General features: G+C 46.8%; 1 protein-coding gene across 9 annotated transcripts in view; it reads right to left on the bottom strand.

Annotated features, from left to right (window-relative positions):
• The window catches only part of FAM20A (FAM20A golgi associated secretory pathway pseudokinase), a 45,846-nt gene extending 31,225 nt beyond the window's left edge, over positions 1-14,621 (bottom strand). For all 9 annotated transcript variants that reach the window (XR_009698425.1, XR_009698430.1, XR_009698428.1 and 6 more), the window contains exon 1: positions 13,794-14,621. Coding sequence is in view for 3 of the 9 variants with exons in the window: in XM_061176084.1 (XP_061032067.1) it covers positions 13,794-14,149 (356 nt within the window). In the remaining 6 variants the exon portion in view is untranslated. The remainder of the gene's footprint in view (positions 1-13,793) is intronic.
• Between the last annotated feature and the right edge of the window lie 12,228 nt (positions 14,622-26,849).

The raw sequence follows: 26,849 nt of genomic DNA, 5'->3' as shown, positions 1-26,849 counted from the left end.
GTACAGTAACAACTAACTAGTGGTCCCTTACCTACTGGTGACTCAGGGCCGCAGGAAGCAGGCGCGCTGCCCCGTGTGTTACACACGTGACCTCACTCTGCCCTCCCGACACCCCCAGGGGTAGGTATGCGCCCACTTTACAGGGCAGGAAACAGAGGCGGGAGGAAACGCGCTTCAGGCCTCCCAGTGCTTCAGAGGCAGAGTCAGGATTGAAACCCAGAGCTGCCCAACTGCAAAGCCTCCGAGATGCTCCCTTATTCACTTGTTTACCAGACACTCAGTAAGCACCGCTATACACAAGCAGCGTTTTAGACCCCGGGGTTACACTGCCCAAGAAGCAAACAAGCATCCCGCCTTCCGTTCATTTCCTGTGGTGGCCCTAACAAATGACCTCAAACTTGGGGGCTTTACAGAATTTCATTCTCAGAGCTCTGGGGCCCAGGAGTCTGACATCGTGGCGTGGGCCAGGCTGCGCTCCTTCTGGGGGCTGCAGGGGAGAACCCGTTCTCTGCTTCTTCCCGTTCCAGTGGCTGCTGGCGTCCCTTGGCTTGCGGCCACGTCACTCCAGCCTCTGCCTTCTTGGTCACAAAGTCTCCTCCTTTTCTGTCTGTGTCTAATCTCGCTCTACTTTTCTCTTACAAAGACACATGTCATAGGATTTAGGGCCCACCCACACAATCCAGCAGGCTCTCCTCACGTCAAGATCCTTAATTGCATCTGCAAAGAATTTTTTTCCAAAGGAGGTAACGGTGACATGTTCTGGGGATCAGGACATGGCTATATCCGCTCGATTCAATCCATCCTTAAAAAGCTGACAACCCAGTGAGGATACACGCAAAGCATATCAATAAACAAGAGGGCATGTGTTAAGAGCCCTGATGAAAATAAAGCAGGAGCTGGTAAAAGAGGGTCCTGGGATCCCTTATGTGGGAGGGGCAGGAAAGATCTCTCTGAGTGGGTAGTTTTGCAAGTTGACCTGAAGGACAAGAGTCAGCAGATCATCTCCAGTGGGGCCCGATGTTCTGGCCCGCCTGGTTGTTTACTTATACCTTAATGAGTAAGTAACATTTTGGGGGGCTTCCCTGGTGGTGCAGTGGTTAAGAATCCTCCTGCCAATGCAGGGGACACGGGTTCGAGCCCTGGTCCGGGAAGATCCCACATGCCGCGGAGCAACTAAGCCCGTGTGCCACAACTACTGAGCCTGCGCTCTAGAGCCCGCGAGCCACAACTACTGAGCCCACGTGCCACAACTACTGAAGCCTGCACACCTAGAGCCCGCGCTCCGCAACGAGAAGCCACTGCAATGAGAAGCCTGCACACCGCAACGAAAGAGTAGCCCCCGCTCACCACAACTAGATAAAGCCCGTGTGCAGCAAAGAAGACCCAATGCAGCCAAAAATAAATAAATAAATAAATAAATTAATAATAAAAAAAACATTTTGGGTGCGTTAGGCACAGCGTCCCCTGCCCGGAGAGTGAGGAAGAAGCATTTTCATAGATGCAGATAAAGTGGTTTTAATATCACAAATTACAAATAGCCTAAACAGACTGCTAGCTTGGTTCCTGCCAAAAAGAAGGGCTGCAGATCAATTGCTATAAATCCAAGATCATCGTTTTTGGCCGACCCCCCCAGACCTTTCGATGGATTTACAGCTCCTAACAGAACAGAACGCCACCTCATCCAGTTACCTGGGGTGTACATTTTGCAATGAGTTTAACCCAGAGGGGTCCCTGGTAAGTTACACTGCTCACATTAGGCATCCAATGGTTGCTTTATTGATGGTTTTTTAATACCTAAGGTGGGCATTGGCTTATCCATCTTTAATATTTTTCCAGCCAAACATTTTGCAGTCGCATTCCACGGCACACGGCTTTGATGGACTGATTACCCGCTGGCTCACCTGTCACAGCAGGTCCAAAAGAATTGTCCGAGGCGAGTCCAGGCTGCTCCCGGCCCTTCGGCCCCTCTCTGGACAGAGGTCCGTGGCTTGAGTTCACTCACTGATCCCGTTTGACTCCGCGACCTTCGTAAAGAACCTTTGTTCCTATGTCCAAGTTCAGCTAATTACTAGATCTATTTCTCTGTTCCGAATGACAACCGACGACCTACATTCCAGACACCGCCAAGCGTTTCATCCTAAATGCACTGCCCCTCAATGTCTATCAGAAGCTCTAGCAGAGAAAGCAAGATCTGTAATGTAAACGATAAAATACTCCTTTTATGTAAATCTTTTAGGTAAACGATAAAAGTCTTTTTAAAAATATAAAAATAAAATGGCACCTGCATGGCCTTTATGGTCATCATGAGACACGACTGTGGTGGGCTGCACGGTGCTCCAACAAAAGATGTGTCTGTGACCTAATCTCCGAAACCTGTGAAAGTGACCTTATTTGGAAAAAGAGTGTGTGCAGAGGTAAGTAAGGCTCTTGAGATGAGATTGTCTTGGATTACCAGGTGAGTCCTAAATCCATGACGTGTGTCCTTAGAGGAGAGAGACAAAGAGGAGGTTATGTGATCAAGGAGGCCGGAGCTGGAGTGGTGCAGCCACAAGCCGAGGGATGCTGGCAGCCAAAGAAGTTGGAAGAGGCACAGAATGGATTCTCCCATAGAGACTCTGGAAGGCCTGCTACCCTGCCCACTCCTCGATTTCAGATCGCAGCCTCCAGAATTGTGAAAGAATAAATTTACATTGTTTCAAGCCACCACCAGTGACTTAAACAGTGGCAATCTGTCACGGTAGCCCTAGGAAACAAATACAGTGACTGAATTCTCTTTTTAGACCCTGCTCAGGAAATGCCAAGAGATCCGATGGCTTAAAGACTTGACTTCCAGCTTCCTAGAAGTGGGATGTCTCAGGCATCCAGCTGTTGCTGTGCAGCTCATAAAGGGATCTCTGAAAGGGGTCCAGGTTACTGAGGCAGAAAAGTTTGTTGTAGAAAACCCATCCTGGATGGCATATTTAATTTTTTAATAGCAAATTACATGAGAAGATCTCAGCTTCTCACCATTATATTATAATAACATACTGATTAAAATAAACAGGGAGCACACACTTTTCCCTGTGCTGCTTTGAGGGCATCGAGTTGCACTGACGGCGTTTTTGTCCATTTCAGTGGAGAGTTCTCTGAGAGGTCTGGCCTCTTGAGGGTCTCAGGACAAGGCAGCGCTTGTGGTTCTTGCCAAGTTTTTTCATCAGGGGTCCTACACGGAGCTCACTGATGCCTCGCCAGCCTGGGGCAATGCCAGGGGATACTGCTTTATAATAAAATACGGATTGACTGGACATCTTTCCATGGGGATACGCCGGTCAACCTCTTACTGGCTGCAAAGCCCAATCTTTTTCAGTAATGAACTAATTATAGACTGTTTAAAGAGCTTCAGGAAGTAGAAAGGACTCTGCCTATTCATGGTGTTGACAATATTAACAATTATTTTCACAGACGCCTTATAGATAAATGGACAGATAATAGCCTTTGGAAATTTGTTTATAAAATACAGGCTCTTAATACACCTGATAAGGAAGAACAAACCTTCATTATTGTTCTAAATATTATGTTGGTTAATACAAAAGGTTGGTTGATAAGAAAGTGTTTAAAAATTTATAAAACAAGCTTTAAAATCCTTGTGAGAGGATGCTGTGTACTCATTCCACTCAATCAGAGCATCTGTGGCCTTGGGGAGGATTAGGGTTACTATAGGAGGAATGCAAAGAGAGACAAAGGGCCAGTTTTCAGCTTTTGACCTCAAAGATGGTCTGCAGAAGAAGGTGGAGCTTAAAGTGTATCCATAAATCGATAGGTTGAAAAGAGAATAACTGAAGAGCTAAACACGTGGCCCCAAGGAAGGGACTGAGCCCATCTTGTCTGGGAGTCAGGGAGGCCGAGAGGCCTCTAGAGGCTGGAAGGACCATACCGGGAGGAGGGAGACAGTTTCAGAGATGGCTTTCAGCACCCTGCCCCGGGCACTGAGGTGGAGCCGAGCCTAAGTCAGCACAATTTGTGGGGACACAATTCAGTCCATAGCAGCTTCACTAGATTTGCGAAGGGTTATATTATTTTTCCCATTGACACACAAGAAGGGCTCTTACCCCTGACAGTTGCCTGTCCACCACCCAACAACTCATCAGGAGAAAAGACTACCCTCAAGCCTTTGCTCATTAGAAGAGTACGAAGTTGTGCAGACCACCTCCACTTCGATGGCCATGGTACCTGCATCTCCCCAAGTGGCCTTGGATCTACTGGGGCCAATCGAATGTTGCAGAAGTGACATTCGTCAGGTTTTGTCCAGGACCTCAAGAGGCTACGCACACTTCCGCTCTCTCTCGGTACCCTGCTGCTACCACGTGAACAAGACCGATTGGCTGGACTGGGGGATGAGAGGCCACGTGGAGCCGAGATCATCATCTCAGCCCAGGTCCTAGATATGGGACTCCATAGGAGGAAGTACATCCCAGATGTAGACCATGGATGCCTGAGGGAGCCCAGCAGAGACTAGAAGAACTGCTTGGCTGAGCCCAGCCCAAATCGCTCACCTGCAGAGTCATGAGTTAAGTAAATGGTTCTTGTTTTAAGTCACTAAGTATTGGAGTGATTTGTTAGGAAACAAAAGCAAAGAGTACACAGGGCCTAAAAGTTGCTCTTTTATGCTCGAGTGGCCAGAAGCGTTGGCAAAGTCACAGTGGGGGCTTGGTTATCGGAGAGAATGAGTGATAATAGCTGGGGCTAGGAGACGAGGGGAGCAGGAGGTTTGGGTTGTAGGCACATCGATTTTAGAAAAAAAGGAAAGAAATCTACTCTACTTCTGTATATGCCAAATCAGTGGTTTTCAAATTTTTTCTAGAAGTGCAACTTTCTTTTCAAAAGAAATCTTACACAGAATCCCCAATGTATAAAATAGGTCAAACTTATAACTTTTTGGTATAAATTGAATTTATATGGTCAAATATGTAAAATTATTTTTAAAAGTTAATAAGAACAAGAGGGATAATAGGATTATGAACTCAAGCACTCAAAATCGGGGGGTAATGGAGGACAGGATAGTCTTATTTCAGTACCCACTTAATTTCTGCATATTATTTTGGGAGCAGGGTGTAAAAAATCCTGATAAACACACAGAAGTCATTGGGACCAGGAGACAGTTTTTAACAGCTCTCCTTGCAATGTCAGGACACTCCTCAATGAAACAAAGATGGGAGGAAAGTCATCTGTCCACATAAATTACCCGTGGCAGGCTCAGTGTGCTACAGTGTGCATAACACAATCAGGTGTGCATTTTCTCATATTACGTCGAAATTGCCTTAAAGTATATACTTTCAAAATGCAAATTCAATCAATCATTTGCAGAACCTGTGAAGCACCTCCAGGGAGCCTGGAAGTTCACGAAACACACTGGGAAAATGCTTGTCCCATATGTTCACTCAGAAGAAATCCTGGTTGAAGATGTGCAGAGCTTGGAAAACAGCTGTCAGAGCCTTTGGGAACCACAGACTCACCCTCTTCATGTCAAAAGGAGGAACGTAGGCCTGGAGAAGGTAAGGTAAGTGTTTCTCTTGGGATTAACACTCAGGCATCTTGGTTCTCACTTGAGTTTCGGGAGAAAGAGACACGAGCCCATTAATGGGTCCACATGAATTCCTTCTTTAGGCTCCCATGAAGAGAGCACGGCTGAGTTAAAAGAAAGCCCAAATAAATAAAGATTCCCGTCTTCTTGCGGTAATTTTAATGGTTGGTGTAAAAGTTCTGCACGTTAGGAATCTGTTATGAATGAATTTGTTTTTAAAAAGTCTTATTAAAACTCCAGAACAGTGGCTGTAAGAGTCCGAAACTGCAGCAAGCACAAGTTGAGAAACTTTCTAGCATCACTCTGGTCACGTAAGTTCTTCTGGGTCACTTGAGGTCTGGGCACCCAGCCAGGTTTGGGGGAACTGCTCTTCCCACACTGAGCCACATGGCTTGAATGTAGAGCTCAGTGGAGAGTTTCCAATGACTCCACCTCCCCGGCGTCAGTGATTGGTTGAAGCCTGGGCATCCTCCTCAGAACTGGACCAATCATAGCCCTCTAGAGCCTAGTTGTATCCCCAGGCCTGGCCAATCAGTGGCTTTGCCCAGGATCTTTCTTTTCGGAAATTTTAGAAGCCCTTTTCTGTCTCTGGTCCCAGGGTTTTTGGGGCTTGAAACCGCAAGAGGGGATTAAAACAAGAGGAAGAACTAAGCGTAGGGAGAGTAGAGACAGCTGACTTCACCGAATTTTGGTTACTTGATTCTCTACATTTCCTTTAACTGCTTGCGTTGGTTGGAGGTGGGTTTCTGTCATTTGACATCAAAGTACTCTGATGAGTGTAGGCAACACTTTGCAAATACAATGTACTGTTTCCTAAGAAAATAAACATATGCACAGAATGCAACGTATGCATAAAATTTAAGGGAAATAGAGACCTCATCACTTGAACTCAGTAGGATCCAATGACCCCAGTTTAAAAAAAAAAACACAAAAAACCCTGCAACGAAAGGGTGGTTCATCAGGGCTTGACTTGATGATGGAATTGTGGCTGGTCAGTCTGACTTCCCCTAGCATCTCTGAGTGCTCAAGAGGAGCACAGAAGGCATAAATAAGCAGCCACTGGTTGTGCAGAATTCTTTAACTCAGAGTGAAAAAAACATGAGCTGGGCTGTGAGTGCAGATAAACACACTCTCCCTACAGGATTTGCCACTCTTCAGCCACTGAAGAAAATGAATCAGAAAAATAGAAAGCCCATTGAAATTGACGAAACCAGGATGACTGCATTGGCCAGGAGAGAGAATCTGTCCCTCCATACAGGCTCCGTTTTGGTGACCATCACGAAAAGTACTTACCCACGAACTACAGAGCTTGACCCAGGTACAGACAGCTGAAGGCAAGTTTGCTCTCTGAGAGCTGAACTTGACTTCCCAGGGCTGAACAGCTCTGGTCTTCTTCTGCCAGCAGAGCTCTTTTCTAACCCATCCACCTCTCCCAAGCTGTCTAAATTCCCATCTCTCCCCAGGCCATCTTGTTTTTTATGGTCCAGCACCTCAGTTCATCTGCCCCTGTGCCAACGACTCCTCAAGTTTCTCTCTACTCTCCACATTTGCTGAAATTTTATTACAGGTTTCTCTCTACTCTCCACATTTTGCTGAATTTTATTACAGGTTCCTGGCTTCTTGGGAACCATAGTCCTGTGCTATTTTCTATCCCCTGTGGCTTCCCAAATTTACCTGGTTTGTTACTAGAGAATCTGATCAAATAGGCCCTTTTCTGGTTCTTAACTCTGCCTCTTGCCCAAGCCCGATGATGCTGGCGGTCTCCAGTTCTTGGCTTCCAAGGTCAGCCTCCAGGGATCGACAGTCTTGGATGTTGGCATCTCCAAGGCACTCAAACTCAGTTCTGTCTTGATTTCACGCTTCAACCACAGGACATCCTGCCAACTGTCAGGCCATAAAAAGAACTAGGCCTTTTCTTTTTCCGTGCTATGGTTTTCCTTAGGCATATACGTGTGTGCCTGCCTGTAATAACAGGTGCGCAGACGCTCTTACTCCTAGGAACCTCTGCTCCACTAAAGCTGCAGCGGTGTAGAATCCTCACTCGGCTTTTATTTTTTATTTTTTTATTTTTTTTTAAAGGTAAGCAGTCCATTTCTAATTATTTTTCTTTTTTTTTAAATTTAATTTATTAATTTATTTATTTTTGGCTGTGTTGGGTCTTCGTTTCTGTGCGAGGGCTTTCTCTAGTTGCGGCGAGCGGGGGCCACTCTTCATCGCGGTGCGCGGGCCTCTCACTGTCGCGGCCTCTCTTGTTGCGGAGCACAGGCTCCAGACGCGCAGGCTCAGTAGTTGTGGCTCACGGGCCTAGTTGCTCCGCAGCATGTGGGATCTTCCCAGACCAGGGCTCGAACCCGTGTCCCCTGCATTGGCAGGCAGGTTCTCAACCACTGTGCCACCAGGGAAGCCCTCACTCGGCTTTTAGCCACGCGAAAGCTGACTTCAGCAGAATCCACAGGTTCTCATCGCCCTCCAGTTTAATGAATAATCACAAGGAAAACACAGGTCAGCACCTACCAAGGGGTGAGCGGGGGTTGCTTTGGCTGAGTCAGGGTCTCTCTGTGGTTCCCACTTTTCTTGAATGCATGACTTTTTGGCTGCTCTTCCTCAGAAAGATCAGGAAGCTGAGGAAATTCTCTCTTCTTGGCAAACGGCACCTCCTCAACTTTCCTTCAGGGCTTTCTTTTTTTGGAAATTGATTTTATTTACGCTACTGCAGTAGGGAGAGCACCCCAGATCCAAATTCCAGGATGTCTCAGTAGGCTGGCTTTGCCTTTGACTTTTAGAGGGAGGAAGAGCCAGGTTATAGGTGGGATAATTTTACGGTTAAGATTGTTTTTGTTCAAGGCTTCTTCTCTCCCATAGGGGCTAACAGGCCATTGACTAACGGCCCCCAAATCCTGAGGTCGTCTGTCCCCCATTATTTGTCCCACAGATATTTACTCTGGCTCTCCCCTATGGGGAACCATGAAACAGATGTATTCCTGCAACCGTGTGCAAGCTGGGGGCTTTTCATGCCAGGAGCAAGTGGCCATTCATGCTCACATGACAGCTGCCATGAAGCTGCACGGTCGTAACAATTAACGTGATGGTATATGGAGAGGATGAGTCTAGTCAGGGAGGGACCAGAGTGGGTGGAAGTAGTCGGAAAAGCCTTTCCAGGAGAGGAAAAGCGAGCACCTGTGGACGTCCAAGGATGCAGAGGGTGAGAGCTGCTGGTCAGAGAGCATGGATTCTAGAGCCAGACCCTCTGGGTGCAAAGGCTGCCTGAGGTTTGCTAGCTGCCTGACTTAAGAAGGCAAGTTATAACCACCTTCCCATCCCCAGTTTCCTCCATAAAATGAAGTAAACACAGTGCTGAATTAGTTTTCCAACCTTGTGGCTTTAAACAATACCTACTGATTAGCTCCCTGAGCTATAGGGCAGAAATCCAGCTCAGCGTGACTGAGTTCCCTGCACAGGCTTTACAAGGGTGAAGTTAAGTCATCAGCTAGGTAGAGTTCTTGCCTGGAGATTCTGGGGAAGGGTCTGCTTCCGTGCTCACTCTTGCTGTTGGCAGCATTCATTTCTTGTGGCTGTAGGACTGATGTCCCTGTTTCCTGGCTGGCTGTCGACTAGGGCCCATCTTAGGCCCTGAGGGTCACTCATCTCTCCTGCCACATGGCCCCTCCATCTCCAAGTCAGCAACGGGACATCCAACCCTTATCATACGTGGAGTCTCTGACTTCCTCTTCTTTGACCAGCCAGAGAAAACTCTGCTTTTAAAGGGCTCATGTGATTAGGTCTGGCATACCTGGGTAATCTCCCTATCCCAAGGTCAACCGGTCTGGGACTTTAATTACATCTGTAAATTCCCTTTACTGCAGTACTTAGATTAGCATTGGATTGGATAATGAGGTGTGTGTACACCCAGGGCCTGGCCTCTAGGGGGCGCATCTTGGAATCTTGCACCTACTTCTCAGGAAATTGTGAGGCCTGAGTTAGCAAGTGTATGTCAAGTACCTGGCACCTACCAAGCATGTCTCAGGTAGGAGGATTTGCATGCAAAGAACTACCCAGTGGAGTTCCCAGATGGACGAGAATTTGGTTGGGGTAAAAGGGGGCTGTCAGCGGTTGGGATCAATGGAACAGCTGATGAGCATCTTCCAGTTCTTGGCCAACGGGCTTCATTGTGATGCAGCTGGAGACCGGAAGTGCCGTCTTCCTTGGATGAACACTGGTACCCTCCCTGGTTTAGGTCTTTGCTGTGCTGACCGCAATGAGACCTGAGCTTTGAAATGAGGGACCAGGAACCTGGAAACGGCCTCTGGATGAGCTCCCTCTGAAACCATCTGCTTGGAGCTTTTGGCTCTGAGAAGAGTGGAGAGGTTTCCTCCAGCTACAAATCCAGGGATTCAGAAACCACTACAATCCTAGCTTTTCCCAACCGGCCAAGCAAGGCTCTAATTGGGAGAAAAGAGAAATGGAAGTCCAGATTCCCACTTGCTCTGCTAGCCACATACAGGTGGTGGCTGAGGTCCCTCTTCAAATCCCAGGAGGCTCATTTCCTTTCTCAGCCTGGCATCACTGGCGGAAGAATCGAACAAGGGGCCCAGGTCCTGCTGACTCTGGGTGAATGACAAATGGCCGGCATCCCTGAGTGAGACCCCGGGCTTTTATCTGCTCTGTGAGCTGAACTGCCTGTTCTCAATAACTCTGCGCTCCAAACGATCTGGGGCCAGCGTGAGCTAAGCAGGAAAGACATAAAAAGGAGGGGGTGAGAATAAGGAGATTTTATTTCCTATTTCCCGGATGCCACGGCGGGAAGAAGCTTTTTCTCCAGCAATTCCTAGACCAGACCACTCTCATGCCCAGCTGAATTCTTGCCCTTCTCTTCTGGCATTCCCCACCCCCCCCCGGCCCCGCCCTCCGCTGCCGCTCTCCTACAACTGCTTCGGCTTCTGGATCTTCTCATAGCTTCTCCGGGAAAAACCGGAGCCAATTTACTTCCCTCAAACAGCTGTCATTTTTGCAAAGCTGTCTCTTTGCTGTGATTTTCAAAGGGAGACTAAGGGCCAGGCTTTCTTCAGCGAAGGCAAGTGGTGCAGGTGTGAAGGCGGAAGACAGGGGCATCCGATGGAGGGAAAGACACAGGTACACACACGTGTTTGAGAAATGCTGACTCGGTAAGTGCAGGAAAATATAACCTTCTTGATACCTGAGAATGAGGTCAAGAAAGAAAAGCAGAGAGTAGACAACTTGCATCTGTGCTGTAGCTGCCGGAGTTCTTACACCAGGCAGGCATGACCCTGTCTGACCTTGACTGTCAGACCAGAGGGTTACAGAGGAACCGACCAAAGATATGAGGGCAAACGGCCAAGCCAAGGTGACCGGCTTTGACATGTCAAAGGACAGATGCTGTCTGGCTCGGGCAGCTGCTGGGCGGGGAAGGAACCCAGAGCTCAGCCTCTAAGATGTAAGGGCAGCAACACCATGAACCTGGGCTCCAGGTAAGCGCCGCCCTCCACCACTGCTTTGAAAGGAAAAGGCTTCGTCTGGCTTGTTGGCTTAAGGTCTGAAATAGTGACGAGCCCACTTCCCGGGCTCCCTGTGTGCCCTCCTCTTCGCCAGTCAAGAGAGGTGCCAAACGTGTTGGACCGCTCGCTGTGACCAGCGGCCAAATGGCCCGACAGAGATATTTTCCCCGATTGCATTTTTAACTTGGATTGCTGCCCCACTTAGTTACATTGCGAGGGGGAAAAGAGAGGAAGGGAGGGAAGAGCAGCTCGTCGAGGAGGTCTGCAGAAAGCTTCGTGACAGCACGAGGACAGCACACCCTACCCATCGTGTCAACTACATGTTGACATCCCGTGGACAAACACCGATCAAGAACCTGAAACATTCAAAACAGTGTATAAGCTCCATCTGTCACTGAAATCAAAAAGAGACGTGCTGCGGAGGAAAAGGCAGGCCGTGTCCTAACTCCTATCGGTGAGGAGCTCAAGTTATAGAAAGATACGTTCTGACTTCATGCCAGTACTTATTAGTGTGGTGGTTTAAAATAAAAAAAATCATTCACTCAGACTAATGGGCTCCTCTGGGCCACTGGGGAGGAAATGCTGATTTGGTTAGTTTATTACCTGCCCCGCTCCGGTGAGGCAGATTGGTTTACTGCTACAATTATTCTGGATAGCAGTTAATGATGCTAAGTAATTACTGGTAGGGTGGCATCCACATATGTCTAGAAAGCCCTGGCTTTTCAATACTGGCTGGGTTGTGGCTACAAACAAGGGGGGCCTGTCTGTGCAAGAGGGAAACAATTGGCAAGGTCACTCCCTGTTTTTTTTTTTTTCCTTTGCTGTTCGTTCTAATTGTCTGCACTGAAATCTGGAGCGTTGGTTGGCCCTGCATAAAAAGTATCGTAGCAGGTACTTTTTATGTGTCCTCACATGTCAGGGCACTGTCTCACTTAAGGTAATGAGTGACTATCTCTCACAATAGAACTTTGAGTGCAATTCCAATGCACCCTGGCTAATGAGTCTTCCACATTCTATTTTTAGCCCTGGTATATACACGTATTAAAATCCTTGCCTTGACATTTACAATGCAGTTTGGGTGAAGGTTCTCTGCCTCTGGGGTCCGGTTTCAACACTTGTAAGTGTAGCTCCCCTCCTGTTACAGCCCACAAACCTCACTTGAGATCTCAAGTATTAAAAGGCAGTGATGAATAGGTATCACAACTGTCACATTCAACCAACCACACGAAACTACTCTGTTAGCGCCGAATACAGCAAGGTCACCAGTCCCCATCAAACCTCTGTTAAATGCCCAAGATCATTCCTGGTCAGTAAATGTGTTTTTCTGACATATAATGGCACAGAACTCAAGCTCAAAATTGTTTGTAGGACAGATTGGTGAGAAAGACTTTTTGCTTTTCTGCCAAAATATTCCCTTCGACTCTCCTTAAGGACAAAAGTAATATAGGGAAGTTTAAGGCCACGGAAATGTGAGTAAGCGAATATTGATCGACATTGACAAAAGCAAGCAACTTCTCCCACGGTCCCTCCTCAAATCCTCCATGGACGTGGAGATAATTTTCCAAGGGCAAAACTTCCTAGCTCACTGATATGCACGTTATTGATGAAATAAAGGTAATATCGAAAATGACAGTGTCTGAGAAGCAATCTCAAACTGCCTTTTTATTGCGTCCAATTAGCAAGAGAATCCAGAACCACTTTCTTTTTAATATGAAATCATCAGCCAGTTGCAACTGAAACGCACCACAGTGACTTCAGCCAGTAACTCTCAATTTTTTTTCTTTTTTGCTTTCTGAAGGCCCCCTCCACCCCTGGTCAGTCTCAGCACTACAGAATAACTAGCAAACAGTTAAACTGGGCTAGCGCTGAACTTCCATAGAGATTTATGTCTACCCATCCTCCAGAGGGACTATAAAACCAGCGAAGACATCTCATTTGGAAATCTCTTGTATTAAGAAAAGTGATGGGTGCGGTCCAAAAGTGGACTGAATGATCTGTAGACCAGTGTGTACTTCAAAACGGAGTCCTAACTCCTATGAAGGCCTTCTGGCATCAGCTGGGGATCTCAGAACTGACCATTCCAGCTTCTCCAAAGGACCCTCCCACCCTGTTCTTTCACACACACAAGAATCCTTCTTAATATTAGCCTAAAGATGTTTGGCATTTTTTTTCCCCTCTATATTTTGCCTTGGATTTAAAAAAATTCCCAGGTAGATTTTTATCTCCCCCGTGCCCAAATCCCCACGATAATAAAACTGCCTGCAGGTTGTAACACTCACGGGACAAGCCACATTGTAAATAGCACAGCGTGGCGACCATTTCAGGAAACTGACCACTGACTTTCTGCCCGGCTGACCTCTCGTGATCTCTGACCCCGGGCAGAGGAATAAGCAAAAGGGAAGAGCCGGGTTGCGGGTGTAGCCTCGGTTCGTGGAAGGCGCCCAGGTCTAGAGGTAGGTGCCAGATTCGAAGCAGCTCTCTCTCGAGTTGCTCTTTTGGGGAACCTCATTCTGGAAAACCGAAGTCCGGCAGCGGCTTTCCACATCAGGACCAGGAGAAAGAGGGGGGAGACGGCCCGGGGAACAGAAGGGGCTCGGAATGGACCCCCAGGGGCTCGCGGGGAGAGGAGCTGGGAGCACCTCCTGCTGGCGCTACTGCCCAGAAACTCTTCCTCGCGCGGAGGTCGGCTCGGGGCCGGGCGCCGGGGCGCGGGGTCTCACCTGTTCCAGCGGGCCACCTTCCTCCGGTAATAGCGCAGCGCCTCGGGGCCGGCCAGGAGCGAGTCCTCGGGCCCCAGCAGCGGCGGGTCCTCCGGCTCGTTGTACAGCGGGTGCGCGAAGAGGGCCCGCAGCTTGGAGCCGGGGCCGCCGCCGTCCGGCTCGGCCGGGGGAACGTGGCGCGCGGCCGGCCGGGGGGCCGAGGGAGCGGCGCGGCGGGCGCACGGGCAGCCGGGCGGGCGCTCCCGGGGCCGCAGCCGGCGCCGCACCCGGGGTCCGAGGTGGAAGTAGAGGTCGGCGGCCAGCAGCGCGCCCAGCAGCAGCAGGGTCAGCAGGCGGTCCCGGCGCAGCCCCGGCATGGCCCCGCCGCGGGGGGTGGGGGGGGCGAGGCGCCGGAGCCCCGGGACGGGCCGGGGTCCGCGGGGCCGGGGCGCTCCCCGCGCGGAGAGCCCCCTCCGAGGGCGCTGGCCCTTGAACTCGGGGCCGGGGCGCCGAACGCGCGGGGGCTGGCGGCGTGGAAGGGCGTCCCCTCTCCGCGCGGAGCGGTCCCCGGGGGCCGCTGTCTCCCGGGCCCGTTTCTCGCACCTTCTCTGCCCCGCGCCCGGCCGCCCGGGAGTCCGCTGCAGGTGGAGGCTCGGGGCGCGGGGACGGGCGGCGCTCGCCTCTCGCCTCTCGGAGGAGGGGGAGGGCGGCTGCGGAGCCCGGGGCGTCTCTCCGGAGGATGCGGTCGCTCGGGCTCCTCCTGCGGGCGGCGCGGACGCCCGTGCCCCCGGCTCCGCGGGCCGAGCTGGTGTGCGCGCCCGGCCCCCGGAGGAGGGTGACGCCGGGTCGCCCCCGCCCACTCCCGCTGGCACCTGCCTCCGGCGCCGCCCGCCCGCCCGCAAACTCCGAGCACTCTTCCGGCCCTGCCGGTCCACCTGGTCACCCGCCCCGCCGCGCGGGCGCCCTCCGCCCTCGCCCGGGACCCCCGCTTGCCCTGCCTTGGGCTCAGGCCGGGCGCTCGGTGCGGGGAAGGGGGGCTCCCGAGGTGTGCGCACGAGACCTTCGATTTTCATGTTGATTTCCTAGAAACAAGACAGCTCCCGGAAAGCCTGTCTCCTGTAAGATTTGCCAGGTGTGTGTGTGTGTGCGCGCGCGCGCGTGTGTGGTCTTTTCTCTCTTTGCATCTTCCCGCAGAGTGCCCACTTGATCCATAAGGACTACATGTCGTGTGCATGTGCTTGGCACGTAGTAGGCGCTCGGGAAACAGCCGCTTAGCCAAGGAAAAAGTTTGACCTTTAAAAAGAAGGCACCGGTTCCACCTAGCATCTTGGCGACTTCCTGTTTGGAGGGAGTTTGGTGCCAACTGCGCCTGCACTCTACCGAGAGGAAATCTGTCTTGCAGCGAAGGAGGGGGGCGTCCACCCCCGCCCCCATGACCCCACTCCGAACTTTTGCGGTGAGCTGGGTGTGAAGGCGGGTCCGCCCACATGAATCAGGCTTTCTCCCGATATCCTGTGAGGTCACTTCTACTTCCCCACTCCATTTTCCCGTTGAGGAAGAGGGAGAGGCAGTTGCCTGGCCCTGAACTCCGGGCTCCTCAGTTTAATGACCTGGTGGGATGGTGAAGTGCTCACCGAAACCCCCCGCCTGCTGGATGTGGAGCGAAAGGCATCTTCGCCTGAGCCGCCGGCCCAGGCAGCAGCGGTTCCCTCCCGCGTCTGGGGACCCCGGTCTTTAACCCCCTCCTTCCCTGCTGGAGTCAAGAACCCTCAGACACACTTGGACTTGTGGGTTCAGACCAGAGTTCTTGCTCCTGTGGTTCGGCGGGAGATCCTTGTGGCCTTTGCCATGCCCATCATTTGTAAGGGAACGTGGTAATAGAACCTACCCCACAGGGTTATTGTGTGGCTTGAGCCGCTTAAAGCCTATAACTTGCTTTGAACAGCACGTGGTAAGTGTGAAAGATGTGTTTGCCAGAAATATGATTACTTCCTGGTTCCTGTCGTACACCGGGACAGGTTCGAGATGGTGAGTGGGACAAAAATAGAAAAGTACTGAAAAGGAAGATGCCAAAAAGGGACCATCGTCAGCAACACAACCTAGTGGCCTAAAATGCCGAGTCCGAGTGAGCAGTCCCGAGACGATACTATTGCCAGCTGCTCCGCTCAGCTGGGTGTGCTGGCAGGATTTTTAGGGGGTTTTTTTGAACCACCTTCTTCTTTTTCTCTGCAATTAATTTCGAACTGGTCTCCAGTTTCTAAGAAACTTTGCAGCTTCGGATGTGTCTAATTAGGCATCCATGCCAGAGGGTGAAGAAGTCAGGCGTGGGTCGGTGTTGCATCCGTAATAACTAGGCTGCGTTTCTGGGCTGGCAGAGGACGTGGGCATGAAGCCATCACACGTCCTATGACTTCACTTCTTGCGCACCCATGGGGTGCTGCTCGCTCAGTAGAGTTTTTTGTGTGAGCTCAATTCAGGAAACAGTATTCCTGACTCAAGTAGGGACTATCTCAACGTGTTCTCCCTGCCCTACAAAGGTCAAGGGCAAAACCGCGTGTGGAAGTCAGATATGAAGTGTGAATAAGGTTGGGGTGGGAGAGTGGAAACCCTACAGGCAGAGTTGACCAGGCAGAGGTCACTGTCCTCAGGGTTTGTCTAAATCTCTCCTTCTCTCTCCCAGAAATGAGCCTTTCCCTTTGGCCGCTGCTCTGACTCTCCACGTTATGGGCCCTGGCTTCCTCACCAGCCTCATCTGTGTCCCTCATGTTGAGTTTAGTGGTTTATTTGTTTTATGGTTTGAATTTTGTGCCCCCCCCCCAAATTTATATGTTTAAATCCTAAATCTTAGTACCTCAGAAGGTGACCTTATTTGGAAGTAGGGCCGTTTCAGATGCTATTAGTTAAGATGAGGTCATACTGGAGTAGAGTGTATGACTGGTGTCCTTATAAAAAGGGGGACTTTGGACACAGAGGCGTATGCACATAAGGAGAATTCCACGTGAGGGTGAAGTCAGAGATCAGGGTGTTGCTTCCACAAGCCAGGGAAGGCCAAGGATGGCTAGCAAACCTCCAGAAGTTAGGTAAGAGGCATGGAGCAGATTTGCCTTCATAGCCCTCAGGGGAGACCAACCCTGCCAACTCCTCGATCTTAGACTCTGGCCTCCAGAACTGTGAGACAATATACTTCTATTGTCTCAGCTACCCAGCTTGTGGCCCTTAGTTACAGCAGCCCTTGCAATCGAATCCAGTGCACGTCTGCCTTCCTCGCTGGAGCATGACCTCCTAAAGTGTAGAAGGAGACTGTTACCTAAGGACTGGGGGCTCTGAGGACAGGGTTATTGGCTTGGGAAATGCTTGAGAAGTTTTTGCAGAAGGAATGAAGGGAAATCATTGGAGGCAGGGATCTCAGGCTATACCTCTGCAGCTGTAGCCTCTCACACAGAGCCTGGTATCCCGGAGGGGCTGAACTATTGGTTACAATAAAATAACAACTTGGGACCCTGTAGGAGATGAAGAAGAAATACAAGACATGGTTCCTCCCTTCAAGCATCTCTTCTGGTTATTAGAGAAACCAGATCTGTCTGTATCCAGGAGACAATTAAGACAGAGGACCCTGGGCAGATGAGGGAATCTGAGCCACGGCAGGTATTAGGAGGAGCAAACGCAAAGGGCACTTGTGTTTCCTTTCAGTCTAGCTAAATATCAAGCCCTCTATTTCCGGGAATTAAATCATGAAAACAACAGTCAGCATTTAAACACAAGAGCTCTTCAATCTGTGAAGGTTGCACTCTTATTTCTATTGTGCACATGTTCATATGTTACTTAAAACATGACTAGTTGTTTCTTGTTTGTGTGGTTGGTTTTCTACACTAGGCGCTAACTCCACGAGTACGGGGCCGACCTGCTCCCCCTCCTTTTCCTGCTTTCGTAGGAACTCTTACATCGAAGGCATGGAGCTGAAATTAACAAACACCTGTGGAATAAATGATGCTTGTATATGTGGGTCTGTGTGTGCTCAGGTATCTGGGAGGTGGTTTGAAAAAAGAGTATTAAAAAAATCTGGACTTTTGGGACTTCCCTGGTGGTCCAGTGGGTAAGACTCCGCACTTCCACTGCAGGGGGGCACGGGTTGGATCCCTGGTCGGGGAACTAAGATCCCGTATGCCGTGCGGCGCGGCCAAAATAAAAATAAAATTTAAAAAATCGGGACTTTTAAGATCTGACCCCAGAATATGTTAAATATTATATTTAGTTAGAATATCTAAACCTTAGGAATCTTGATGGACCTATTGAAAGAGCAATAGGTAAGAGACATATAATGAAATAACTATGCTAACTGCAGACATCTGTGTCCCTAAGAGATTTTGTTACTGTATAGATGTGTATGAGGACAAGGTTACCTTTACCTGCTGTCTCAGCAACCAGTGAGAGAGGAGAGAAGCAATTAGACTACTGTCAATGGCAGATCCAGAATGGAGCGGGATTCGGAAAACTGATACTGATTTGGTGTTGGACTCAGTCTTCTCTTATTCTGAGCTAGAAAGTCCAGAGTTTTCTATTCATGACCAAAACATAATGCCTCAACACAGGCCAGAGATTTCTCAAAGTGCAGCCTGTGTATCTGAATTACCTGGGGTGTTTGTAAAAAGGTAAATTCCAGGGTCACTCCCTAGATCTAGTGAATCGGGGTCTTTGGAAGTGGGACCAGGAATGTGCAGTTTCAATAAGCTGATTCTTACCAGCTCATACGGTTCTGCACGCACTGAGGTCCAGTTCTGATACACGCTGAAGTTTGGGAATCATTGGTTGAGAGGATAGTGCTAATGAGAACAGAGTTATAGATCTGATTCCAAACGGTCCAGCTGGGATGCATTGCCCAGGGCTGGTGTTCTGACTTGTGTCGTAAAGTTGAGAGAGAGAGAGAGAAAGAGAGAGAGAGAGAGTAAGGGTATAAGTTAGTTTGGTCCAGCACAATCCATCACCACTACTAGGGAACACAAACAAACAACAAGCAACCCCAGTGCTTGCTTTTTACAAGTGTGATCTTGCTATAAAAAGTCACGGCTTTGCTGAATTACCTTCCCTGGGCCTCCGTTTCCCCATCTGAAACACAGATATGAGTCATCTCTGAGGTCCTTCGCAGTTCTAAAAAATGATAATTGTACAGTTTTTTCTTGTACTAGCATACAATAATCCAGCTCTTTTTGCACAACTTTATTTCCAGTGTAAAGTAAATAATTGAGGCAATGTAAGAGCAGTGAGCTGGGAGTCAGGAAGCAGGAACCTCGATCCTGGCTCAGGCAATAACCAGCTCGGTGACACGGGGGCAGATTATCTGATGCCTCTGGGCTTCATTTTCCTCATATGTAAAATGAATACTTTAAGTTAGACAATTCCAAAATGCCCTCTTAGAATTATTATCCTTCATGAATGATGATGAAATACGAATAAAAAAAACTAAGAGAATTCATTGCCAGCAGGCTTGCTCTAATAGAAATGCTAAATCAGTTTTTTGAGATGGAAGACAAATTCTACCAAAGGGAAACCTGGAACGTTAGGAGTGAAGGAAGAGCAACAGAAATGCTAAATATCTGGGAAAATATAATAGATTCTTTTTCTCCTCATAAATTAAAAAAAATATGTATGATAGTTGAAAGCATGTCTGATGGAGTTACAACATCTACAGACTTAATGACCACTAAACATAAAAGGAGGAGGGTAAAGTAACCTATAAAGCCGGTAAGGGTTCTATACTCCCCTTGAAGTGGTAATATTAATGCTGAGTAGACTGAGAAATGTTACATTCATAGATTGTAACCCCTAAAGTGACCACTAAAATAACCTCAGTTCACCAAGAAGGCATAATAATCCTTAATGTGAATATTTTAACAAGATGTATGTTAACATGTATGTTTTTAACAACATGAAGTAAAACTAATAAAGCCAAAGGAAGAAATGGACAAATCCAACAATTATAGCTAGAAACCAATTTTTTTCTTCTCTGCAAGACAAGGATATAGTAGAACTGAACAGTGCTTCAGCCAACTGGATCTAATTGACATTTACAGTATCCGCCACTCAACAGCAACATAATACATATTATTTTTAAGCATACATGACATACGCCAAGATAGACTATATCCCGGGTTATAAAACAAAAAAAATTTTAAAGAATCCAAATCATACAAATTATGTTCTCTGATCATAATAGAATTATACTAGAAATCCATTACAGAAAGATCCCTGTAAATTTCCAAGAATTTGGAAAGATAAATATAAACTTACCATTAGACCCAGTAATCCCACAGCTAGGTATTTACCCAGATGAATCGAAGACTTCTGTGTGCACAAAAACCTGTCTGTGAAGGTTTAGAGCAGCTTTATTAATAATTGCCAAAGTTCGGAAGTAATGCAAATGTCCTTCGATGGGCAAAATAGATGTAAGGTGTTGTACATTCATACAATGGAATACTACTTAACAATAATAAGGAACAAAGTATTGATGCACGCTACAGCACGGATGCATCTCAAAGGCATAGTGCTGAAAGGAAGCAGCCATATTAGTATGATATCCTGGAATTGGAAAAACTATGGTGACAGGGAATGGACCAGTGGCTACCAGGCATCGGGGCAGCGACAAAGGTGTGATTACAAAGGAGGAACCTGTCAGAGTTGTTTTGGGTGACGGACCTGCTCTGAATTCTTGTGGTGGTGGTGGTCACACCAGTGCGTACATGCCTTAAAACTCTCAGAGCTGTGCCTTTTTCAAAAAGGTGAATTTTATTGGTCATAGTATTCTCTTATCTATACATTAAAAACAAAAGAAAATAAAAAACAAAAGATGCATACATCTATCCCAAAGAACTTTCCCTGCAGCCTGCCTTATAATAGCAAAGAAGTGCAAAAAATCGAAATGTCTATCCATAGGAGAATAAGTAAATAAATTGTATGGCTGTACAATGGGAAACAGCAGTTAAAATGAAGGAACTGTATTTTCTGAACAGAGATACATCTTCAAGTAGAGAAAGGCTGGGAATATTTATATATGATATATAGGGGTGTGTGTGTGTGTGTATAGTAGTAGGATGCTATTTAATAAACTTCAAAACTGGCAAAGCAATTCTCAATATTATTTATGGATAAATACAGATTTAGTGAAATTATAAAAACCTGTATGAGAAGGATGATTACCAAATTCAGCATAGTGGATATATATGGGATTGGAGTGAGAGTAGTGGGATGGTGGAAGATTATACACGGGTCTTCAATAATGTTGGTTATGATTTATTTCTTAGAAAAAGAGATCTGAAGTGTATATCACAAAATGTTTAAATCTGACAAAGTTGGGTGGTGAGTATATGGATGTTAGTCGTATTATTCTCTATGCTTGTTTGTATACTTACAATATTTCCTTAAAAACTTGATTTTCCTTGTGGCTCATATCCTGGGGTATTCAATCTTCTTAAAGAGACAGTTGAGCTAAAGAGTTGGGCTTTGATATTCAGATTAAGTAGGTTAATAAAAATCCACAGTCAAGAAACTTGAACCATTTCTTTAAAAAAGGAGGTACATGATAGAGGGCAAAGAATACGTGTGAGAACCATCTTGACTTAAATCAGCCACATAATATTAAATTCTATTTTGAATTGGAAGAAATCCATAAACTTAAGTGTAGCTGCTTCCAAATCATGTAATTCTTCTAAGCAGCACACTTGCGCATGTTATGTGAGTTTTATAATCTCACCGAACAACAAAAGATGCGTTTTCCCTGGTTCACTTTTTGCTACTTTGATAGCATAGCTGTTTTCAGAAGGTGGGAAGTTGGGATTTTGGAGGTCTTTAGAAAGCCAGGTCTTTAAGCATTTTTCACTGTTCCTAACCCATTATGTGAATTCACAGCTAGTGGGTGAGACGAACATTAGACACGTGTAACACAAACAAATATCTTGTTCCGGCTCAAAGTTCAGCCACAGGACATCAACACAGCTGAAATAAATAGAAATGAGTCCAAAAAGCTTTGAAAATTAACCTGCCTTCAGTCAATGTCTTTTGACGGGGTGGAGAAGTGAAAATTACCTTACTGGGGTTTTTGATGATTAGTGTACCTTTCTAAACATCTGGGTAGTTAAAGAATCTTTCCTCCCTGAAAGGAGGATTTCAAATATTTGTAACACAATATTATCATATTTTAGCCCCATCAGACAGAGAATTACACAATTCTCAGTTGTGATAAGTACAATTCCATCATCTTAACTCTTCATGGTTTTTGGTTTTTAAACATTTTTTTAAATTAATTAATTAATTATTTTTTTGGCCATGCCCCGTGGCATGTGGGATCTTAGTTCCCCGACCAGGGATCCCACCCACGCCCCCTGCAGCGGAAGGATGGAATCTTAACCACTGGACCACCAGGGAAGTCCCAGTTTTTTGTTTTTAATTGGGAAGCAAGGATGAAAGGTGTGAAAGATGACTAATCATTTTGGAAGGAGGTAGATGACTGTAGCCCATCCCTGTGCTGAACTAATCATGTCCTCTTCTCTCTGGGTTAGACTAAGTCCCACGTTTCAAAATTTCCAACTGTGTTCACCCCATAGTTGGGAAAAGGCACTTGGACCCTATATTGGTCTCTATATTCTCCTTTTGTTCTCCCCAAGAGGTATGGCGACCATAACTCATGAACTAAACATCTGAACTTAGGGTCCAGCCCATGGTTTCACATGTGCTCTAACAACGTCCCATCCCCCGAAATACAGGAAGTAGAGCTGCTGTGACCAAGCACATATGCTGGGCCCTCATTTCCTTTCGGTGTTTGAGATGCAGCCTTAGAGAGATGAGGGCTGGAGCCTGTGGTTACAGGTCTAGATAAGGCACTTCCAAAGTCGGTTGCTCAGCTCTGCTAATGAAGATAACAATTCTGACTAGTACCAGCTAGAGAGAGGTTGCAACAGCACAATGTTATCATGATGGATATACGCTTAATTATAGAAGTAATCCATGAACATCTTCTCTGTGGATAGTATTTGGACAATATATAAGATTTTAGAGTAATAAATGGATGGCCCCCTTCCACCTCCCTCTCCTTAACCTCAGTCCCTTCCCAGGGAACAGTATTATTGGTTGGATATAACTCCTTCCAATACAGCATACACTCACATAGTCTTTCCTCCACCTTCCTAGTAATCAAGGAAAGGCAAATGAAAGCAATCGACAAGGGATACTTTCTTTCTTATCCTATTGTCATTGCTAAAAATGAATGAAAATATCCAGAATTGGTTAGAGCTTGGGGAAGGCATTGTACATGGGCGCAACTGTTCTAGAGCTTAATTTGGTCACGTCAGTGCATTGAGGCTTGATTATCAGCCAGACTCAGTTAGGAGACTGAAAGCACATGGGTTATTTGAATGAGAACGGTTTAATCAAAAGGACTGTTAGCTAGTAAAAATGATAGGACACCTTTCAAGGATCCGGAAGTAGCATGTGCAGAAAAGAAGCTCTTGCATCTAGGCTGAGGAAAAGTAGACAGTGAAGGAATGAAGGTTGAGGAGGGTTCTCCCATCCCCTACGCAAGGCTGAGACTTAGATCTCCTTGAAGGTCACGTGTCCACTACTGGAAAACCCAGCCACGGGTAGTGGAGAAACTGTGCACACAGCACGCCGTGTGGATCTGTAGACGTGTCCATGGAAGGTGAGACAGATGTCTGAGGCCATGGCCAGAGTGGCAGTGGAAACAGCTACAGTGTAGAGGTGTTCACGTGACTGAGCCTGGGGTTGGAGCTGGTCTGTGAGGGCGGCCTCTTTGCTGCCTAAAAAAAGAGGTGCTGGGACCCAGAAGGAAGTGTCTTCCTGCCACTGCTGCCTTGCGGTTTTTCTACGGCAGCTTCTGTTGACAAAGCCCCACATTGTGCCAGCTGGTAGAGGAGAAATGTTTACAGGGTCCAGCTCTGGTTTCACAAAGCAGGGGAAAGAAGGGTAGATTTGGAACTGAGACAAGAAATTGATAACTGGCACAGACTTTGACCTCTAAATTCCATTTTTAAAAATTTAAGGAAATCATCACATGTGTACGTAAGTAGTTAGATAAAGAATGGTTATTGCAGTATAGAAAAAAAAAATGGAAATAAGGTCAATGTTCCAAAGTTGAGAACTGCTTAGGCAAAATCTGTAAGATGAAGCTCTATGTGTTTATTATCACGAACATGTGTCTACATTATTAGGTAAAAAGATGTATTAATAGCAACTTTTACATTATAATCCATTAAAAATATATTTATACATATATTTCTGTGTATGGGTAGAAAAAGACTTTGAAAGGTTTGGTGTCTTATTCTTCAATTCCTGGGTATAATAGCTAGTTCACAGCTGTTGTTCAATACTTACTGAACAGATGTATTGTATTAGCTTCCTAGGGCTGCTATAACAAATGGCCACACACCTGGCACCTTTAAAGGACAGAAATGTATTCTCTTGCAATTCTGGACACCAGAAGTCTGAAAGCAAGGGCCATGCTGCCTTGTCTCTTCCAGCTTCTGGAGGCTCCAGGTGTTACCAAAAGTGGGGTTTGGCTGCTCCCTGCACGAGAGGCTAGGTTGGTGGAGAGGAAAGTCTGCTTTATTCCCGAGGCTGGCAACTGCGGGGAGGGCAGGCTCGTGTCCAAAGGCCAGCTCCCTGACTGACAACCAGGGCGAGAGGTTTTAAAGGGGAGTTTCAGGGGTACGTAGGCAGATGGAGGGGGCTACATGTAGAGACAGCACAGTCAGCTTGACACTCATCTTGAAATTGATCCTGTGGTGTCTGATCAGCGTCATCTTGACTGTTTTAAGTACAATAAATCTTCAGTTCCAGGGTAGGTTTGTTCCCATTTTCTTGAGGCCTTGGAATTATGGCAGCTTATGTCACAGCTACAGTCTGGTCATCATGGAGTTAACTTCTTCCGCCTGGTGGGGTTTCAGTATCTCTAAGGCAGCTCACAGGACATGGCTCAGAATATTATCTATAGCCCTTGAGAAGGAACCAAAGGTCCTTGACCCTGTTTAATGACTCAACTGTTATTATTTTGCCCTGTTTGCTTTCCTTTGCTTCTGCATTTTCTCACTTCTCTGATTAAACTTATTCTTTGGCTAAAGTTTTTCTACAGACAAAAGGCAGGTGGAGGACATGGCGGGAAGGACCATAGGGTCCTGCTCCGGTCACAGGCATTTCTCGGCCCGTGGCAGCATCACTAGAGTCTCTGCTTCTGTCTCCACGTACTTCCTCCTCTCCTTATGAGAACACGAGCCATCGGATTCAGCACCTATCGGATAATCCAGGGTGATCTCATTTTGAGATCCTTAACGTAATTACATTTGCAAAGAAACTTTTTCCAAATCAGGTCACATTTCCAGGTCTAGTTCACATATCTTTTGGGGGGAGTGGATGAGCACATTTGACCCACTACATGTATGACCAAACACATAGCAACATGTTACAGTGGCTTCCTTGGGTGATAGGATTTATGGATAATCTGAATTTTCCTTTGTCTTTTTTTGCTTACCAGTATTTTTATGATTTTTATGCAAAGATCTTTGTATTACTTTTGAAATAAAAAGTAAAAAAATAGTTGGCATACAACAAATGAGGGACCACATTGAGAAATGCCGATCTCATCCTCTTGAAGACGTGGTTGAACCCACAGTTCACAGAACCCCAAACAACTGTACCCACTTAGAGAAGGAAACAGGGGGAGGAAATAAGGCAGCTCAGAAGGAGGGGCAAGTTCATCACGCAGAGACCTGTGTTCATTTATGCTCTAGGGCAAACCTAAAGAGCTCCCAGCTCAAAGCTGGACACGGAAGTTGGTAACCAGACGTCCACGCTTAGCCTCCTGGGCATCTGAGTTGAGCAGGCTTGTGGTCTGTGCAGCCCTCACCACCTATAGCAGCAGATCAAGTTTGGAATCTCCCTGCATCTCTTTCTTTCAGTGTAGACCTCCTCCTCCTCCTTTTCCATCTCATTCTCAGGCTATGATTCATTGATTAATTCCTAAGAAGATGTTGCACCATTAAAATAAGAAGGTCCGTGACGTCAAAAGATCCGGGGATAAAAGGCATTTTAAAAGGTTGACATCTTCTTTTATTTAGAGAGGCAATCTTTCCAAAAGGAAAGAAAGGAAAACATGGCAGTTAGGGCATAATTATCTTTTAATTTTTTTTTAAAGCTATAGTTTTATTTCCAGTCTCTTGTGGAGGTTAATCTTTTTTTGTTTTAAAGCTTGAAGTTTAAAGCTAGCCTAAAACATGGATGAATATAGAGTGCTATACTCAAGATTCTAAATGTCTTCTTGGTGATAGATTTTTTAAAATTAGATTCATTAAGAAATAATAATCACATATTAATCAAAAGAAAAGAAGAGTATTCATTATGATCTTCAAAAATCATTGCTGATTTCAGATTGACACATTAACAATGATGTTAGCATGTTAAGGTGTCAGTTAAAATGTTGTGAATGGATAATGATGAACGAATAAATACCTGAAATGTGAGAAAATGCCATGCTTTTTTCACTAGGACAATTTTTGTTGTTGTCGTTAAGAGCCAGAGAGTAAATATTTCAGGCTTTGTAGGCTAGATGGTCTTGTCGCTATGATTCAACTCTGTCATTGTAGTAGGAAAGCAGCCAGAGACAATACATAAACAGACAGCATCTCTGTGTTCCAGTAAAACTTTATTTACAAAAACAAGTGGTGGGCCAGATTAGGTCCATGGGTGGTAGTTTGCTGACCCCTGAAAGAAAAAATCAGAAAGTTGCAATAGGATACCAGTAATACAGTACTGGCTCTCTAGAATCTGGGAAAGCAGATTTTTATCTGCCTTGTTGTTTTTCTTTTTCTTTTTTTTTTCTTTTTATTTATTTTTGGCTGCGTTGGGTCTTCGTTGCTGTGTGCTGGCTTTCTCTAGTTGTGGTGAGCAGGGGCTACATTTCGTTGCGGTGCGCGGGCTTCTCATTGCAGTGGCTTCTCGTTGCAGAGCACTGGCTCTAGGCGCGTGGGCTTCAGTAGTTGCAGCACGCGGGCTCAGTAGTTGTGGCTTGTGGGCTCTAGA

Source organism: Eubalaena glacialis, chromosome 19 (assembly GCF_028564815.1).
Source record: "Eubalaena glacialis isolate mEubGla1 chromosome 19, mEubGla1.1.hap2.+ XY, whole genome shotgun sequence".
Classification (NCBI taxonomy): domain Eukaryota; kingdom Metazoa; phylum Chordata; class Mammalia; order Artiodactyla; family Balaenidae; genus Eubalaena; species Eubalaena glacialis.
This window is presented reverse-complemented; position numbering and strand designations above follow the sequence as displayed.